General features: G+C 41.0%; 1 protein-coding gene across 9 annotated transcripts in view; it reads left to right on the top strand.

Moving 5' to 3' along the window:
* FHOD3 (formin homology 2 domain containing 3) overlaps positions 1-19493 on the top strand; it is a 415825-nt gene that overhangs the window by 341521 nt on the left and 54811 nt on the right. For 8 of the 9 annotated variants that reach the window (XM_080583589.1, XM_080583581.1, XM_080583582.1 and 5 more), the window contains 4 exons: positions 868-1082; positions 7956-8267; positions 12018-12907; positions 18878-19036. In XM_080583589.1, coding sequence (XP_080439715.1) covers positions 868-1082; positions 7956-8267; positions 12018-12907; positions 18878-19036 — 1576 coding nt within the window. The remainder of the gene's footprint in view (positions 1-867; positions 1083-7955; positions 8268-12017; positions 12908-18877; positions 19037-19493) is intronic. The other variant, XM_080583585.1, reaches the window with a different exon arrangement.

Consider the following 19493-nt stretch of genomic DNA (forward strand, 5'->3'; position numbering starts at 1 on the left):
ATCTGGAAGAGGCACGTATTTCAAAGTTATTTTGGTCGAAATGTATAAAGCACACTATGAAGAATATGATTGGTAGCTGGTCTTAATAAACAGTTAGTGAGTTCTGCCTGCCTAAAATGCAAAACAGATGTATCTTTGTTCTTTTAAAGTGACTTTGATGAATAAACTACATGTGACGTCAGGTCCAAGCTATTGGATGTCTGAGTCCGGCAGAGAAATTTTTTAGAATAGAAAAAAAAGAAAACTTTCCATTGTAGGCTCTGGAGAGAACAAAGTGAATTCCAGTGCATTGCTCTCAGAGCAAATAGAAGCAGGTTCAGAGACTGGAGATAGTCAATCCAAACATTTATTAGTGGTATTATTTTCAGGGAGATCTGTTTTTGTCTGCTGCACTGAACCATTTTCCTCTCCTTGCAGCAAGTCTCAGACTTTGGCTATTTGCATCAGTATTAAGGGGCTCTGGCTTTGGAGGTCTTTTTTTTTTTTTTTTTTTTTTTTCCCCTCCCATTTTAGTTTTGGGAGAGGGAGGGCTGAGAGGAGGAGGAGGAGGTGAAGGAGGAGGGTGAAAAAGAGGACAGACAAATGCTTCCAAAAGGAGAAGGACTATGCAGACACAATACTATATCTGAGGACTGTTTAATTCTGCTGCTTTTTGCTTTTGTTTTGTCATGAGCAATTTAACATTTTTCAGGGCAGTAGTTTTTGCTTTGGTGTGCGTTTTTTGGCAGACTGACCAAGCATTCGGTTCAGTGCTGTACACCTTGTGTCAGGAAGTCAGCTCACTCTCTGCAGGTGTTTCATCCATAAACAAGCATCAGCCACAGACTTCTTTTTCTTTACGGAAACCCTTTGGAATTTAACTTTCAGATACAAATACCTGGAGAGGTTGGCAGCTGAGGAGTATGAGAAGGAGCTGAAGAGTCGGAGTATAAGCCGAGGCAGAAGTGAGCTGTCCTTGAACCTGCGATCTCCTTCAGCCCCATCCTCGCCTGTGCCCAAGTGTGTCAGCCCAGCATCCATAGAGTCCCAGGAAGAGCTGAAGACCCCTTCTACCCCCTGTGGAACCCCTCAGCACTCGGAAGGTAAGTGAAAAACAAGGCAGGGGAAAAGAGGGATGGTTTTAAGATTATTCTGTCCAGCTAGCAGTGATTTTTCATGCATGAGTGCAAGGATATAACCTCTGAGGAGCCAAAGTAAAGGGTCTTGTTATAATGTTCCATGCCGTCTTCCTAAATTTCCTTTCTTTTTTTTTTCACATAGATTTGGATATCTTCTACTCTATTCAAGCAAAGAATACACTGCTAATCGTCACTATGATTTATATTAGCATTGTCTGTTGCTATTAGGATGAAATAATTGGAAAATACAGCATACAGAGGGTCTTAATTTTAGCATTATGTTCCTTGTATATTAGAAGTTACTGAATATTAAACCAATAATGTTCCTGCCAACAGATTTTGCTTATGTGGATTCTCTGAAAGAAATGCAACAGATGAATGCCAAGATTATAATAACCTTCCAACAGAGCACAGGCTGAATGGGACAAACAGAAAAGCTTTTGAATTAAAGGCAGGGAGGGTGTGTAGGTTATTTTTAACAACAACAAAAGCTCTTAAAATTGTAACAGAAGTAGTAAAGGACTTAAAAGAGACCACAGACAATTAGTGAAAAGGAAAGTATAATTAGTGTTTGCACGGTTGGTTTGCTGTCATATAATTTATTGGTGTACAGAGCAATATTTTTTGTATGTGCACGTCATTCTGCCACTTGCATCATGTACCCCTCCTTCAATCCTCAAAAAAAACGTCCACCATGCAGATTTATATTTATGGCACATGATGTTGCATTAACATTGGGAGCTAGAGTGCATGTTGAGGGTGAATTATCGCCATCATTCATTTTTATTTTATTTGATTTCCTGCTACGTGCTATTGGTGATTAATGCATTTGTAACTCGCACTGCTTGGTTTTATTGAGTGTTATGGCTGGTAGCATGCTATAAAGCAAGGTGATTTAAGAAAAAAGTTACAAATATTGAATGTTGCATATGTTTATTCTCACTGTACTAAGTAGGTGAAGTTTATTTAATTTAGGTTTATATGTTTTCTCAATTATATTCCCAGTTTTCTTGTCTGGCACTCTAAAGGTCTCAGTGGAATCATCTGAACTTAAAAGACATGGATATTTTTCTGTGACTCTGATAGTTAGAAACATCCAGATACCCATTTCTTTGAGTTCAATATTGCTTTTAGAGCAAACAAGCTGGATTTTTCCACCATTAGGATTTCAGAGTTGGGTAGGGAGCAAGTATCTCTTTTATGATGATTATTTTAACATATTTCTCCTGGAAGCATTCAAAAAAAAAAAAAAAAAGTGGCATGAAATGGAGCAGCACAGCCCATTTGGAGAATACATTTAGAGCAGGTGTACAGTCAACTTTAGGCAGACAGGATATGGCAAAGCTATCAACACGTGGGTAGGCAGGACATCTCTGAAAGTCCTGACAATATCAGTAGGCATCAGAGGGCAACACCTGGAAGCCCAGCAAGTGACCTGCAGGGAGAGAACATATGGATGGGGCAGGGTAAGCCTCCAGGCAAGGACAACTGCATGCAGACAGCCAGGACAACAGCAGAACATGGGCCTGAAATCTGCATACTTCAGTGGGAGCCATGCATGAGGAAGGACTGCTCTTTCAGGCCTAACAAAAGCATTGGGAAGGTCATTTGAAATAATGAACATGTGGGCAGGGCAGGCCATCTCCTTCCCTGGAGGTGGCCAGATGATTGGATCAACCAGCAGCTGGCAGGCTTCTTTGCAGATTTTGTGCCATGGCCTCTAGACTGTTATCTGAGTTCCTTATGCTCCATAATTAATTAAAATCTCAACTTTTTCTGTCCATAGGAAATGTTATGAATCACACTTAGTAGAGAATAAACTGAGGCATTAACTTCTTAAGCCAGTTGTAGGAAAGCTGAGATAAAGTCATGGACAGAACCCAGTTTACTTGCACTCCGAATAGTTGCTTTGAACATAGAAGTCATCAGTCTTCCAAGCAAGCATAAAACTGCAGAAGGAAAATAATTCCTCACTTCTGTTCATAGGACCTTCCAAAGACCCTGCAAGAATGGTGTTAACAGAGGTGTGATACTTGCCTGCAGAATTCAGACCTAAAGTCAAACAGGAAGTGTGTTCCTCTACTAGCAAAACAATAACTGGTTTTAGGAGTTAAATTTATTTTACATTACTTGTGTTAAAGTATCCATTGGCCTTCTAGTATCTACTGGGCTTAAGAAGGAAATGGATTTTGTCTTTGGAACTTCATCCCATGCAGTGAAATGTCTCGGTATCTTTACCCAAGATAAAAATCTGGACTTACTGGTCTGAAGTGTTTTCTCATATAAAACAATTGGTTCCACTAAAGTAATCAAGTCTTGTATCGCTTACTCTTGTAAAACTTGTGGTGCGGCATTCAGAGGAAATGAAGGCAGTCCCATAACTGCAAAATGGAACTTTTTTTTTTTTTTTTTTCTGAGCAGCTACTTCCTCTTTTGTAATTTCATTGGAGGATATCTTATGAAGTGCACGTGTGCAGTAAAGGAGAGCAACAATAACCAAGACATCTCTGAAGTCAGTCCAGAAAGTCATCAGAGATGAGTCCTTCCCTGAGAGGTGTAGCTTTATGCAGTACTTGAGGAACTAAACAAGTCAACCCAAGAGTGCCTTCTGGACAGTGGGAAACCTTCTGAACATATTAGTAGCTGAGCAAGGTTCAAATACTGCATAAAGTACGACTAGTGAAAATGTTTCTGGAGATGGAGAAGCACCGGAGCGTAAGGGTGCAGTGAGGCCATTGCAGCCACAGATGGAGAGCCAAAATAACCACTGTACAGCAGGATAGAGGAGAAGCTAAGGCAAATGAAGAAAGTGCCAGTACCCTCCTAGGGGGGGTAACTTTATGCTAAATTTTGCTAAACTAATTAAATGCTAAATTTTACTATTACAAAGGATGGGGAGAAGAGATTAGTGGTTGAGGGCAGAGAAAGAAAGAGAGAAAAGACGGGCCCAGCAAGAGGAATCCTGTGCTGGACGAGCTGAAGAGAGATACACCCAAGACTTTAAACTTCGTGTTGAATTGCCCAAACAATTCAATCAGGAGTGCTTGGATGGGGAAGGGCTTCTTCAGACTTATTGTATGCTTCCTCAAGCGACACTTGCCATTTCCCACTCCAAGTAGCAAGCAGAGAAAAGAGGTAGAGATGAGGTTGCCTAATTTATTACACTAATAGGAGATAAGGTATAGGCCTGGAGGGGTATTTGTTCTCACTGAGGGCTTATAGGCCTGAGGGGTTGAGGTCTTATCAGCAGGTAGTAAGGATATGACAGCTTGTGTCTGCTTCATAGTTCTTTAATAGTTGAGTATCAAAAGAAAAGTAATTTCCTTCCATGTCCCTGCATAGCATCTTGAGTTCATGGCCATGTTTTTCAGAAGGGAGCAGCTTTTTGTCCTGTCTACCTACCCTCTCACTCAGAAGATCATGTTGCTATGTTTTTTTTGTGGCCAAGTCTTAAAAATGTCAGAAAATGCAGATTTCAACAGATCTCAAACAAACAAAAAAATCTTTACACATTCATTGGGGGGCCCTGCTACCATCTCTTTCAGTGATGACGTTACACAGCTTCTTTGGGAGATTTCATTCTTCTGAGAAGTCTTTGCATTTCTTTTTTCCAATAGTATGTTTTTAGAGATTAACTTCTGGCAGAAGAAAATAAATGACCCTATGATTCAAAAATTAGTCTTTAAGGCCACGTGCAGTTTTCCTCCTGCTGATGAATCCAATTGCAAGTAAAACTTCTGTTCATTTAAAGAAAGTAGCTCACTCTTTTTTTTTTCTCTAATTTTTAAAAAGACTTGAGAGAAGTGTGAAAAACAGCACATGAAAGAGAAAAGAGGTAACCTCTACTACCGAATCTGGCAATCCCAACTACAATTTTAAAGAGAACTATATGCATGTAAAATCGTATTTTTATTTTTTAAAAAACTTGTTGCTTATACTGCTATCAGACTTCCAAATGTCTCAGGAATTCCTTCTTTGCTCTTGATGAATTTTCCTGTGACCATGCTTGTTTTCCCGAGTCTTCTCACTCTTCACCAGCAGTCGAAACACAAGGAAGACAGCATGGTCTGTGACTGAATTTTGTTGCTGCCTGTAAGGTTGCCACTTACAGTATTGTTTTGTCCAGTGTGGAAAAGTGAGCCAGTAGATACTGGACTGAAAGTTCCAGATCATTTCACTCATGAAGAATTCTGTTTTTTTAACATCTTTTGAAGTTTTCACCATAGGATCATGGAATCATAGAATATCGCGAGTCGGAAGGGACCCATAAGGATCATCGAGTCCAACTCCTGGCTCCACACAGGTCTACCCAAAAATTCAGACCATATGACTAAAAGCACAGTCCAAATGCTTCTTAAACTCTGACAGGCTTGGTGCCATGACTACATATCACCAGTATCAGCCCAGTGGATTACATGGTGAAACTGCAAGTGACGGACAAAGGGCTAGCTTGCTGGCTTTGTTTGCCTACTGGTGTTTGTTGACAAGTTTGATTTCTGAACTGTTTTATAAGGGAAGCACTGGACTTAGCTCACTATTTATAGTTATTTAGGATATAGGTGGATTGTCTGACACTATGCCAGAAACGAAAGAGAGAGACTTTCAAGATGAGTGTCAATGCATTCCTGTTTTGTTCTAGAAGTGCTAAAATTTTGATACTCCTTGAATTCAGAAAGGTAACTTGTATCAGTATATTGCTATCTACTTTTTGGCATATATTAGGATCTGCTAAGACACTGTGTCTTTCAGGTATGTGTGGAATATTTCTGGTGTTCAGAGGGTTCAGAATTCTTTTGAATACTGCTTTTGTAGGTTTACATTCTCATTTTCTCAAGCATTTCTGATGTCTCCCCTGACTCTATTCAATTGAATCTTCCAGTGTAGCTTCATGATGACGAAGGTGCCAAAAGCATTAGCAGTCCTGGCCACATTTTAGTCAGCTTCTTTCTCTGCTTCAGCTGTTGAAGTTGACCTTTCTGGTCATTGCATAACAGCTGTTTTTTTTTTTTCTTGGAGAAAAGTCTACTATTCACACACACACCAAAAAAAAAAAAGTGACTAGTCTAGGGTAAACTGAAGACATTCGTATCTGTGCAGCGGTCATAGACCATTGCACTATGGCAAGCTCAGAGTCTCATGTTCATGCTACAGTGCTACAGTACCATTCTAGTTCCAGGATCTCCTGAAGGATACCTAAGTTTGCACCCCATTTATATTCAAACCTTGGTTTGATTTTAAAATTGGATTAAGTATATATGGATTATTTATTAAACATACTAAACATACTATGTGTACATTTCTTTTATATATATGTATTATGTATGCATATCTAGTTATTTAACTATCTACAAATTTAAAATCAATTGTGAAAGTGCGGTAGCCTAACTCCAATGAGTATGTCCAATGTATGGTTGAGTTACAGGAAGTAAGGAAGAATAGTGTGGTACTGAAGATGCATTCCTGAAAGCTAGTCTAAAAACATGTGTGTTATTGTATGGATAAAACACAGGCATTGTTGATAATCACCATTCTTTGAGTGGGTGTCTCAGAAAAAAGAATAGCCACACAATGTGTGTGTCTTAAGAAAACATTGTGACTTTATTTTGGCTTATACTTTCCTGGAATAAATCTATTTACCTGCTCCCTAGGGGACTGACATGTTTGGGTTGCATTCCAGTGTGATGCTTTTTTTTCCTTCAAAGATTCACTTAGTTCTTGAAGGAAGTCTCATTGCACATCATGTGATCCAAAGATCATGACAAGTCCAGAAGCCTATTTTGCAACACTGTAATGGAAAGTAGTTAATAGAGGGAAAAAACAAGTATGACTTGGTTGTTGTAGTTGAGCCACCTGACACAAGATTTAGTGCAAAGGTAATCTGGGGAGTATGCAGAACTAACACGCATGCCTATTTTCGTCACTCTTGCATGGCTATTTCAATTTTCAGAAAACTGTGAGCTGCTTGATGTGAATATGTGTGGATGCTCTTCAGTTTATTTGCAGCATGCAGAGAACATTTGCATGTGAAAATCTGATGTTTTAGCTAAAAAAATGAAAAAATAAAAAAATGAATGAATTTCACTGTCTATGATAAAGCAGGGAAGAAGAAACCAAGTATACTATCAACAACAGTGTTTGCCATGTTCCCAACTGATAAAAAAAAATCTCAATATATGACATATGCCAACGCATTGGAAACTAAATTTGTGCTATACGCCAAGCAGTTGGAAAGTTTATTCTGTTTTGATGTGGCTATTCTGAAGTAAATGTGCATGAAAAAACATATGTTTTTCATCAGCCAGATGTGTGACAGTGCCATTTCCAGACTGTGCCATTTCACTGTGTTAATAAAACTAATATTTGTATTTTTTTCTGTTGAAGTGTTCCTCATCAGGTGAAAAAAGAATTCCTCCAGAAACCAAAGAAAATTCAACCAAAAGCCACAATCTCCCTCCTTTTTGCTTTTTAAAAGATCTCTTCCTTCCTGGCTCTGTCTAGGCACTGAGTTTCCAATGTCATACTCAGGTGGGATGCCCATTTTCTGCTGGTTCAAATCCTTATGCGAGTCCAACACTCCAGCTGTGGAAGTATGTATAAAAACAGTGGATTGGCTCCAGACAGTAAGCGAGGGGAATTGCCAGGCCACTCTCATGTGCAATGCTGTCGTCACACAACATTCATCAATCTGTTGCTCATAATGTTAAGCATGCCATGGACTTGCTTTTTATTTTCTTTCCATAAGGCACTTGTACAATTTTCAGATCGCTCTCTGATGGGTGAGCCTGACACGACTCCTCTGTTAAGTGCATCTCTTTCTCCCATTGTTCTCTCCACCAGTGAGTGCCAGTGAACCCGAACCAGAGACAGAGACAGAACCAGAAGCAGAAGCAGAGCAGGAGGCTGAGGCAGAGCCCGAGCAGGGAACGGAGACACCCAAGGAAATAGAGGCTGCAGAGGTGGGACCAGAGAGTGAGGTGGAGCAAGGACCAGAAAGAGAGCCAGAAGAAAGTGCAATACTCAGTGAAAAAGAGAGGCAGAATGAGGAAGTGAATGAAAAAGACAACTGCTCTGCATCCAGCATATCCTCAGCAAGCAGCACTTTAGAGAGGGAAGAGAGAGAGGACAAGTTAACCAGTGACAATGAAACTGGTAAAGTGAAGTTTTTTCAATAATGAAGGCTTTCTGATGGAAACAAATGTTAAATTAGCAGCTCTATTGTTTTGTTAATAAGCAAACAAACCCTCTTCTGCCTATCTAAGACTTCCTTCTCTGTGTCCAAATCCCCATCTATTCCCTGTTTGGAAATCCACAGACTTTGGTGGGGTTTCTGTGTTTGAAGGACAGCAAGGCCTTGATGAAATGAGGTTTTCTTCAACTCCAGACCATTTTCTTCCTTACGTTTAAAGTAGTAACCATTGAATCATTGTGTTGCGGTGACTTGCATCTCTAGCTCCCAGAGAATTGATTTGCCTTTTCTACACATAAAACAATGATATGAGAGGCCCTGCTGATGCGAATTTTCATGAGATTCAAAACAAGTTTTTCCATGCCATTAGCTTTTAATTCAATAAGAAGACAAATGAGGAATAGGATGTTTGTTCCTTCCTTCTAGTTTTCCTGCCTTAGGCTTCAGAAAACAGAGATATATATGTAGGAGCTGCTGTGTATAGGCTTAGGCTGTGACCATCCTTAGCTCCTGTGGAGCACATGAAATATACATTCTCTGGAATGTGTATTCCACAACTCTGTTCTGACCAGTGGTTCTGGTTAAACATGCCACCAGGCACCTGTAAAGGGTAGTCCAGCCTGGAAAACGACAACCAATTTTCTGCATGGAGATGTAATTACGACCAGAGCTAGTCATGCAGTCGAGGCAGGGAGTAAAAAGGCAGATTTTGACCTTTGATTTTTATTATTATTATTTATTTATTTTGGTAGAGATGTAAAGGAATGTAATGTAATTAGGGCATTTTGTTTCCAGGTCTTTTTAGGGCTGAACAGTGGAATGCATTATCCTAAGCTCTCTAAATTCTAGATAGGAAAACAAAAATTGCTGTGCAGTGTGAAACAGTCTTTCTCTTTCCTGAAAGAAGAGGGATGACTGAATCACAAGGATTACTCCACAGAGATGAACTGTCATGTTGTATTGTTCATGTTTAACCATATCACTTTTTTCTGAGAAGCATTAAGTTAATTTCATTCTAAATTTGAGAGTGATCTCCTTTTCAACCAGTTCCCAGATTAACTTAAAATGAGGCACTTAAAATGCTGTGGTACCCTTAAAGAACATAGAGGGGTACATATGTAGGAAAGGCAGGGTGGATATGATAGTTGAGTGATATTATTGCACTGTGGCGTAGTCCTGGATCATCCAAGTGCAAATAAAAGTTACAATTTTTCCTCCTAATATTGTCTGTTACATCCTGATGCTTTCACTCTAAATAAGTGCTTATGTACTTTTTGTGTTAAAAGCTAAGAAATATACCCTAGTTATTGAAAAATCAGCATCCTAAAATTGACGTGTTACCAGTAGGCCAGTAGGCCAAAGATTTACTAGGTTGTGCCACGTAGGAGGTCTCTTGTAGTGAGTCATTTGCACTCTAGTAGATGAGGAGATTCAGAAAGCAAAGGAGAACACTTCTTCCCAGCAGTTCTCAGATTCCCAGCAAACATTTTGCCATTCATGAGGTGGCCTATTGGTTCTGCCCAGATGCCTGAAGGAATAAAGCCTTTGGTCCTGGCTCCTTTGTCAGCCATGCTGCCAAACTTGACTTCCTACAGTTCTTGTTTCTCTGATAGCATTTCACAGCTTTATCTCTGTGGAGAGGGGGACAGAAGAGGGCACTGAGGTAGCAAGAGTGGTATTCACAGCAATAACCTTTGATCAGGGGAAGTGGAGGCAGACTTAGGGACCCCAAATTAGAGATTTTGTCTGGAGAGATTTTGGTGAGGAGTATTGCAAAGAGATGAAATCCTGGAGGATCCCAGCTGGTGAAAACTGGGAGCGGATAGCTCGTGGGATTGGCAGAAAAGATCCTGGGGACAATCTTGAACATCTGTGAAGGAGAGGCTGGAAGGAGAAGGCTGGGACTAAGGGAGGTTGGGACTAATTGGATAAAATCTATAGTGTGGAGACAGAGATCATGTTACCTAGGGAAACTACCTCAGGGACAAAGCTCAGCTAAAAATGATTTGGTGAGAAAGCAATTCCCATGGAGAAAGACTGAGGAAAAATAAATCAGTAAGGGAGGTAAAGAAGCCTCCTACAGGAAAGTAGGAGGAAACAGTTTTAGAGGTTGCATCCATTGCTGACAAAAAGTCTTTATTTTATCTGGAGTTAAACCTCTGGATTCATTTTTAAAATCACTTCTGTCCATATGCTTTGTGTTGTGAGATCTGTCCTACATTTTCCCGTGTTCTTATTCTAAAATGGGTGGGGGTGGTGTTGCTGCAGGGCTCTGACTGTGGAGCTCACCAAGGAGACACCTCAGAGCACAGCGTAGCTGTCATGGTAAAAAAGCAACTCAGCTGATTAACGAAACTAATAAAGGTATTTAAAACTCTCGAGTATTGAAAAGTCAGGAGCATACGGGGAGAAACAAAAATGAAACAGAAGTTTAAGTGAAAAGGCAACTGAAAAGTATAAAACAAAATCTTTCACCACAACTTACCAAATGGAAGGCAGGCTAGCAATCAAAATAAAAAGTTTAAGTAGAATTTATAAAAATATATTAATAAAATGTGTAAAGACTATGGGGAACAGAAAGAATCCCATAAAGAAGATACACTAAGTGTGAAGAATGATATTTGTCCGTATTTGATCACTTCATCTGATGCCCATTGGGAAAAGAAGCACCATATTTTTTGACACATTATCCACATTGGCTAGCAGTATTATATTCAGGAAAATGTAGTTTAAGAGATTCTTGCATCATTTATTTTTATAAATTGACTGTTGTGGTTTGTTATTTATGGTGCTGTCTCAAACACATTATTCTGCAGATTTTAATTTAAAAGAGTAGTGGTCAGAAACATAAAGCTTCATTACAGTGACATGTTAAATGGCTGTGATGTGGGAAGAAGACCATTAGGTTTTCAATCCCGCCACATGCTAGGGGAAGGATAACAGTGGCTGAGGAGCAGCATTTACAGAAATCACTTAAAGACTTTTAGTTAGGTGCTCGTATTCCTACAGGTAACGTGATAGGTCTTGCTTATGGTTACACTCACTGAGTTGCCCTGAGAGCTGTACCCTGGGTATGCAATCTGCTCTGTGGTTTGAGTAGCCCATGTGGTGCAGGCAGCCCAGGTGCCCAGCAGGGAGGTCCAAAGTAGAGCCGGGTGTGAAAGCTGTCCTCCCCTAGCCAGCTGAGAGGGAGGAGGTGAGATAGAGGCAGAGGGGGAGGAAGCAGTTACTTGTTGACCTTGAAGTCAGGCAGAGAAAATTGTTTTCATAAGGAAGTTTTCCTGGGGGACTTCCAGTTTATGGCCTGGTCAAAAGTAGGACAGGAACCTATATTGCTCCGTTGTCACGATACCTAAGCCCCATTTCGGATTGCAAAAAGTTCTGAGCATTTATGGATTGTGTAAAATGAGCTGGGATAGAATGTACGAAGTGAAATCTGATAGATTTTAGAACCCTAAATCTTGAAATCCCGACAGTAATGTAGTCCCTCCTGAGCTAAATTGATTGTTTTCTGCCCCCATTCCTTCTTTGAGAAGTATTTGGGACATATTTCAGCGCTGTCACTTGTTTCAAAATTTTCAAAACTGTTGCTTGCCCAGTTTCTGGCTAGTTGTGCATGCATCCCCAGAAAGATTTCTGGTGCGGTGGAAAGTGTTCTCGGTGCTCTGGCTCCCTGCCCTTGACTGTTCCCATCTGTGCGTGTGTGATTGCAGGTCCATGGTCACAGACCATCCAGGATGCTGGTGTGAATGAGCAGTGCAGCAACATCCTCAACAACAAGCGGTTTATGCTGGACATGTTGTATGCGCATAACAAAAAGCCCAAGGATGAAGAGGAGAAGGAGCTGGAGGCGAAGGAGGAAAAGAAGGAGACGGAGGAAAGCGAGGAGTCACTCACTAGTCTAGCCAGTAGGATCTCTATCCTTCAGGCCACGAAGCAGGCCAAAGATGAAAGTGTCAAAAAGATGGAGATTGGAAACCTGGACAACCAAGGCAGCGTGAAAGCCTTTGCGGAAAAATTCAACAGTGGTGAGCTGGCCAAGGGGACAGCCTTGCCTGAAGATGAAATCAGTGAACAGGTCCCTGAGAAAACACCAGCACAGCCAAAGAAGGAATCTGACTACATCTGGGATCAGCTCATGGCTAATCCTAGAGAACTTAAAATCAAAGACATGGATTTTACAGACTTGGGGGAGGAGGATGATGTAGATGTGTTGGACATGGATATGGGTCCTGGGGACTCCCTTGTTCCCCCTCCTCCACCTCCACCTTCTTTTCTGGGTTTGCCTCCTCCGCCACCTCCCCCACTGTTTGGATGTCCACCTCCACCTCCACCCTCTGCTAATTTATTGGCTCCCCCTCCGCTGTTCAGCACTCCTCAGGGTTTAGGGTCACCCCAGGTTTCTAGGGGTCAGCCAGCATTTATAAAGAAGAAGAAAACCATCCGTCTGTTTTGGAACGAGGTACGGCCATTTGAGTGGCAGTGTAAAAACAACAAACGCTGCAGAGAATTCCTGTGGTCGAAACTGGAACCCATTAAGGTGGACACTTCCAAACTGGAGCATCTCTTTGAGTCCAAATCCAAGGAACTGCCTGTCACAAAGGTACAGCTCGTTTTCAGCTCGCTATTATTTTGCTATTGTATTGGTATTCATTTTGACTTAGATCTAAATGATTTATACTGTTTATATGAAAACAGTGGAAATTACTGGATGCGTTTCTAGCTTGGCCTATGAGAGAAGATATTCCATAATCTGAAACTAGGAAATGAGCCTAGGGGGGTGTCTGTGCCAAGCCTACTCTGTTTTCTCAGGTTTGGGGATATCACTTCAGGTGAGGAATAACAACAAATTTTACATTAGCACGTTCACACTTGAGTGCCAAACCAGGTATTGAAATATGAAATATTTTCTGTTACATTTATGCAAAGGTCAGAGCGTGATGATTCATATCTGTGTATTTGAAAGTTCTTCACTTGGTAATATTTTCCTAATCATAATGTAGAAAGGTTAGAATATCAACTTAGATCTGCTGCAAAATGCCTACACGTGTACTTTATTGCACAGGATTGATTTATCAGCTGTACTAAGTTCAACTGCAGTTAAACTCTGCAGGATTTTTGGGAGGGATTTTTTTTTTTAACACTGTTCAACAGGCATATTTTAAACCCTTGATTTGGACAATGGGGCTACCCAAAATTTAGGATAAAAGCTGGCACAGGAAATACCTCTGTAGCTAGGATCTACTGTTCCCTAGGAGCATTGTTATGAAATAAATTCATAAAGGCTGGTGTCATGGCTGTTTAACATTGGACTCTACAACAAAGTAAAGTCTCTTTTATGTACCCTTAGTAGGAATTTGAAGTAGCATTAAAAAAGTTATTAGCTGAAACGTTTGTTTTTCATGGCTACATAAACTCTCTTTCTTCTAAGCAGAATAATTGATGTCAGGGAAACAACTTTCTTTTCCAGTTAAAATGCTGGTAAAAGATGCCCATCTCTCTTCTTTAAAAGAAATAAATAAATTGCTTGTATGTTTTATAGTGACATAAAAACAATCGGTATCTTGAATGTTTTACTTCTCTTCGGCTGACAGAAGATACGTGTTGTGTCATAAGTATTACTGGTTTCTCTTAATCTGGGGAGACTGGATGTCTCATGGTAAAAGTTCTCCATGTCACTTGTCTGGGTTACTAACTCAAAATTTTCTAATGGTCATTCTTCATCTTCTTGGCCAAGTAGAAACACCACAGTTTGAACAATAGAACACACCATTAAGTACCTACCAAGCAATAGGTACACAAATACATGGCTCGCCTACATCCTACATATCACTGGTATGAACTGATTTTTTTGTGATGCAAAAACATCCTTCAGACATACGATGCACATAGCTCTGAAACGTGTGGAGTAGTAGCTTTAAAAACACATTCAGGTGATAGTTCATTTGGCAGATTTGGGATTAATTTCTTTTTCTAATTCCTTTTCTGGTGAGGAAGGAATGTTGGTGACATTGTGGCATGTTACTCCTCATCTCTCTCCCTGTAAATACAAATCTGCCCCAGATGGTTCATAGATGGAAGGAATGAGAATGTTTTCTTAGATCTGTGAAGCATTTAATTCCTTGAATTGAATGTGGAATTATGACATAGTTGCCATTTCCAAACTTCAGCTTTGTGCTGAATGCCAATATTGTAAGGAATCAGTCTGGCCAATTCTTAATCTTTTATTCTCACCTGAAATTCTGATAGAATGTCAAATTGCTGGGATGTTGACTTGTTTACTTTTCCAGTCACTTATCACACACATTCCCAAACTACCTTTGGCCATTTTCACCGCCTCACGCTTGCTTCCCAAACCTTCCTGGGCTGCCTGATGCTTTGGCATAGCTTTTGGCTTCTGGCTGAAAGATGAGTGAGCAGGTTTCTTTGAAATTAGTGCAAGTCTGAGGAATGATTTAGGTGACTGCTTTCCTCTTGGAGACTAATACTGCTCTCTGCATGAGACATTATACTTTTGGCATGCTTTCTACCTCGTCCCGTAACACAGACATAGAAGTATCATTGTCTCGGTATAGAAGACAGTGATGATTGAGAATTATCCTAGTGGAAGCCCACACGGGCTTCTGAGACTCCTGTGTGTTTTTGGTGAGTACCAGCAAATGTTACCGGGTAGGAGATGGTCCTTAGATCAAGTGAGAGTGGGAATAATTAAGCAGACCACTGAATCTGTAGAGGACTTGAGGTTTGGTATGAAGATTGCACTCAAATTAGGATAGCTCTCGCTTTTTCCAGACTGCTTGGTTTATTTCCAGGGAGTACATTCCCCGTTGTGTCTAGTTTCTCATGTCCAATGGCTGCAATCCAAAACAGGTTTATTCTATAATTTCGTAAAGTCTGACTCACAGCTCAGTTGGCTCAGCTGAAAAAAGAGCACGGAGCAACAAATCAAAAGTCAGACCTCTAGATTTCATAGCATTAGATGCAAGCAGGTGCACGGAAAAGGAATAGTCCAGAAGGAGGAGGGGAAAAGCGAAGCCAGGGTGTGTGTGTTGGGGGGGTTGGCTCTATCTTGTGCATAAGCTCTTTCATACAGCTGTAACCAATTTTACTCCAGTTTCTAATCCTTCACTGTGATTTCCACAACACAGCTATAAACAGCTACTTCCTGGCTCATGAGAAGTTTTTCATTAAACGCAATAGGCTGCAATAAAATAAAGTGGATTTTAAATTGTAGGATATAATAGGGTAGTTCAAGGTGGAGGGTGGATCTTGATTTTAGGAAAGTTTATGCCACGCTGGGCAGTGTGCACATGGATTATAGTTGGTGGAGCACCTTTTGTTGCAGAATGCTTATTTTCTGGTTTACAGGCCCATGACATTTTGTTAGTGAATAGAAAAAGTGATCAGGTACCCCCTGAAAGCCAGTCTAAAATTTCTTTCTTTCTCACTCTGCCAAACAAAACCAGTTATTTTGGTGAAGTGCTTCAAAGTGTTTATTTTTCTGTGAAGAGAAATGAAAACACGTACGCACTACTGAATCAAAAGTTATTGTTCAACCCTTCTGCTACCCGCTTGGTTCTGCATGTCTTTGAGAGTATTGTTTTGCTGATTCATCTGTGCCCGGTGGAACGGAGTCATCCATTATGTGCCCACAGACATAAAAACTAGCAGGAGTGAAAAATTAAGGAATGTGTTTTCACAAACACGTGTACATGTGTGCCTAGACACATATTCCTCATGAAAATGTTTCTTGCAATGTGAATAAATGCTAAGGCAAGTCATGAATGTGGAATGAAATTTCTGTAAAAGATTATAAGTTTGTATCCTGGACAAAATGATTCCAATTCCCAGTGCTAAATCCTTGCTAATTTAGATAGAAACCAAAAATTGCCATCTCACTATTAAGGGATATCCCAGGTTTTTCTGTACTACAGATGCAGATTGTTCTGCAATTTAAATAGAGGGGAGATATTTCTAGCTTGATGCTCATATATAATTACTTGTTTCCGTGACCACTGAAAAAGTGATTTAAATTCTTCTGTTTGCTTAGTTAAATCAAAGAGGTGTATTTTAGACTACGTGCTCACCAAACCACAGGTCACCTTCTGTGGGTCCGCTGGTGTTTCTGAATAACCCAGCCTTCAGTGAAGGCAACAGCATCTGGCCAGTTAGCTCTAGTAGAAGTCTAAACTCACTGTAGTTCTTGATACATCATAGAAAAGATTATTTCCCACAAATTATATTACCTGATTTATATTTAATAATACGATAGTTCAGGGCTACATATTGTCACATTAAGTGCCCCAGTTCCTTCACCTATTTGAAGTAATTCTCTGTTAATGAACTAATAAGACAGTCCGAAGTCACCTAATATTATAACAGAAATTAGTAGCTGTAGCTCATGTTAGTAGTCAGGCGCTTACACCTGTGCAGTTTCATTGCAGGCAAAAAGGAATTATTTTCCTAGTGGTGGGGTAATAAGGTTCAAAGGAGTAAAATCTTTTCTCTTCATCCTTTTGTTCATTCAGAAAGGATTTCTTTCTAACCTAAGAAATTTAAAATTTCTTTTGCCACTGTTTTATACTTGACGTGCAGCTATAGCTCTGGCAAATGCCTCCATGCTCATGTCCCCAGCACAGCTCATCTGTCTTTCATAACCCACTGCTGAGGAGAGAGCGCTGGTGTAATCGCGGTCGTCCCAGCGGTTAGCATCAGATGTCCCTCAAATGAATATGTCTCTCTTGTCAGACTTAGGAACCTAAAAACAGAGCTGCAGATCTGAGGCTTACTTACCCATACCGCATGTGGGAAGCCTAAATTTAACTCCTTTCTCTGAGCCTTTTCCCTTCTGCATAAGCTGCTCAGAGCGGCGTTATCCTCAGCTGCGAAGTACGAGGCAGAGGCAGTGGTGTAAAGAAGGCTGCGTGCGATACAGACTCGAGAGGAAGCAGGCTCTGCTGAACCCCGCTTGTTTTTATGTGGTCCTGGCCACTAACTGTGGTCCTGAAAAAGCGATTAATGGCCCGGGAAGTGAAAATGACTGCTTTAAAGGAGAAGCTCTATCTCAACTCCTTCAGTTAGCTTCTCCATAGAAAGAGGTCTCTCTCACTCAAAAAAATGGAAGGTTCAAGAAGGGTTCAGAGATGCTTTTAAGGTGTTAACAGAAGGGCAGTTCTGACATAATAAAACGGAAAATAAACATCACCTTTGTTCATAAAATCTATCCTGTTTATTCTGAAAGTTTTCATTCTTTTTAATTTAAAACCCACCACCAACAACTCATTGCTTTCACCCATCATGCACATGAGGTAGTCCCCAGCTCGTCTACACTGCCCTTGCCTTCAGCCTTGTCAGCACACAGAAGTTGCCCCATGCCACGCTGATCGTCTTGGCATGTTGAACTAATGTGGTGTGGTGCCTGCTGGGGCTGGCTGCTACACCTGGTCCTGTGCAGGCAGAGACCTCAGCCGGAGAAAGGTGTCCTTATAACCAGGTAACTGCATTCCCATGGTGGGCTGACACACAGCGAGAGGTGCTTTGATAAAGTCGTACTGGTTTAGGCAGCTCTCCAACACAGAAGCAGCAGGTAGATCTGGCAGTAGGGTATTTTCTGAGGTAGTGGTGGACGCAGTGCAGACCCAAAGGAAGTGGCAGGACAGAGCTGCACAGACTAAAAGGCAGTGCTGAGCACAGGCTGAGGCTCAGGCGGTAGGGTCTCCTCCTGAGCTTCCCCGGACCCACAAGAGAGGCAAGAGGCACTGCTGCCGCAGCCAACACGGGCAGTTCCCTGTTCTGAGCAGTGGTGTGGGCTCTCACGGTTTCTGTCTTTGCCCCTTTGAGTTACCTCTGTGCTGCTGCCAGAGCCACTAACCATGATGCAGGTAACATGCTCTGCAGGGAGGTCGTGATCACATCCCTGTGCTGTGCTGAAACACGTGTTTATACACAGGAAAGCATGTTTGTGCTTGCTTGCATCAGTGCGCTGGTCTGCTGTCTATGCTCCTGTGTTTGACAGCATCCCTCAGCTCATGTCTCATAGGGAAAAGGAAGAGGGAAAAGAGAAAATTTGTTTCCAAAGTTCACGTGTGTGGTGAGAGAGGGAAGATCACATTTGAAGCTGGATTCTGCTGTACACTCACTTTCTGTCTCTGCCTCCCCTATGCCCCCATATATGAGGAGCAGAGTCCTCTTGCAGGTGCCTTGTATATGACATTAGGTTGCCCAAGAGGCACCTTCTTGAAGAGCATGGCGAGAGAACAAAAGGCATCCCAGCAGCAGCCCCTGTGGGACAGGGAGAGCCTCAGCCCACAGGGACAGTCTTGGGCTTTTGCAGGCTGACTCCTGGCCCATACTTCAGTACTCCCACGGTTTGTGGTAACGCATGTATTTTATGCTTGTCCTCCTTGCAAAGTACCTGACAGCTTTTTTTGACGGCTGTAAATGAATTAGATAAGCATTGAGTGTCAGTACCCTTGTACAGGGGAAGTCTTTGGTGAGTGACTTCGGTGAGTGAATTTTTCTTTAAAAAACAGACTGGAGGAGTAATTTCCCTGTTCTTCTCTTCTTTATCAAGAAAACTGCTGCAGATGGGAAGCGACAGGAGATCATTGTATTGGACTCAAAACGAAGCAATGCTATTAATATTGGCTTGACTGTGTTACCCCCTCCACGGACTATCAAGACTGCTATTTTGAACTTTGACGAATATGCCTTAAACAAGGAAGGAATAGAGGTAAGGAGTAGTCTGTATGTTCAAGTCTGCATTTTCAGTGTTTCATTTTAGTCAATATTGCTTATGATACAGGCCATATATTTTATGGAAGAGAGAAAAAGAGATGTATCATTACTGAAACCTGTTAAATCAATGCAGTGTACTCAGAAGCAGGTAGTGTCCACCTGAGGTTGGGAATGCTCAGTAAATGTGAATTTCTCTGCTTTGTTTATATCCAAACTTGAATAATAGTGGTGCTAATTCCTATTGAGATTTTCATAGTATTATCTATTCTTCTGAAGCTCAGTTTCTTATTGTGTTTATTAAAACTATTAAAATTCTAAACAGGACAAGTTCTGCATGCTTACGTTGGAAATGTATTTAATGCTGAGCACTCATAAAGCACCAAAGAACAGGCAGTGACTTTATAAAGCTGATGCAACTGGTACAGAGTTTACTAAAGTTCATGCCCAGCTAG

Source organism: Anser brachyrhynchus (assembly GCF_964034855.1).
Source record: "Anser brachyrhynchus genome assembly, chromosome: 2".
In the NCBI taxonomy this organism is placed as follows: domain Eukaryota; kingdom Metazoa; phylum Chordata; class Aves; order Anseriformes; family Anatidae; genus Anser; species Anser brachyrhynchus.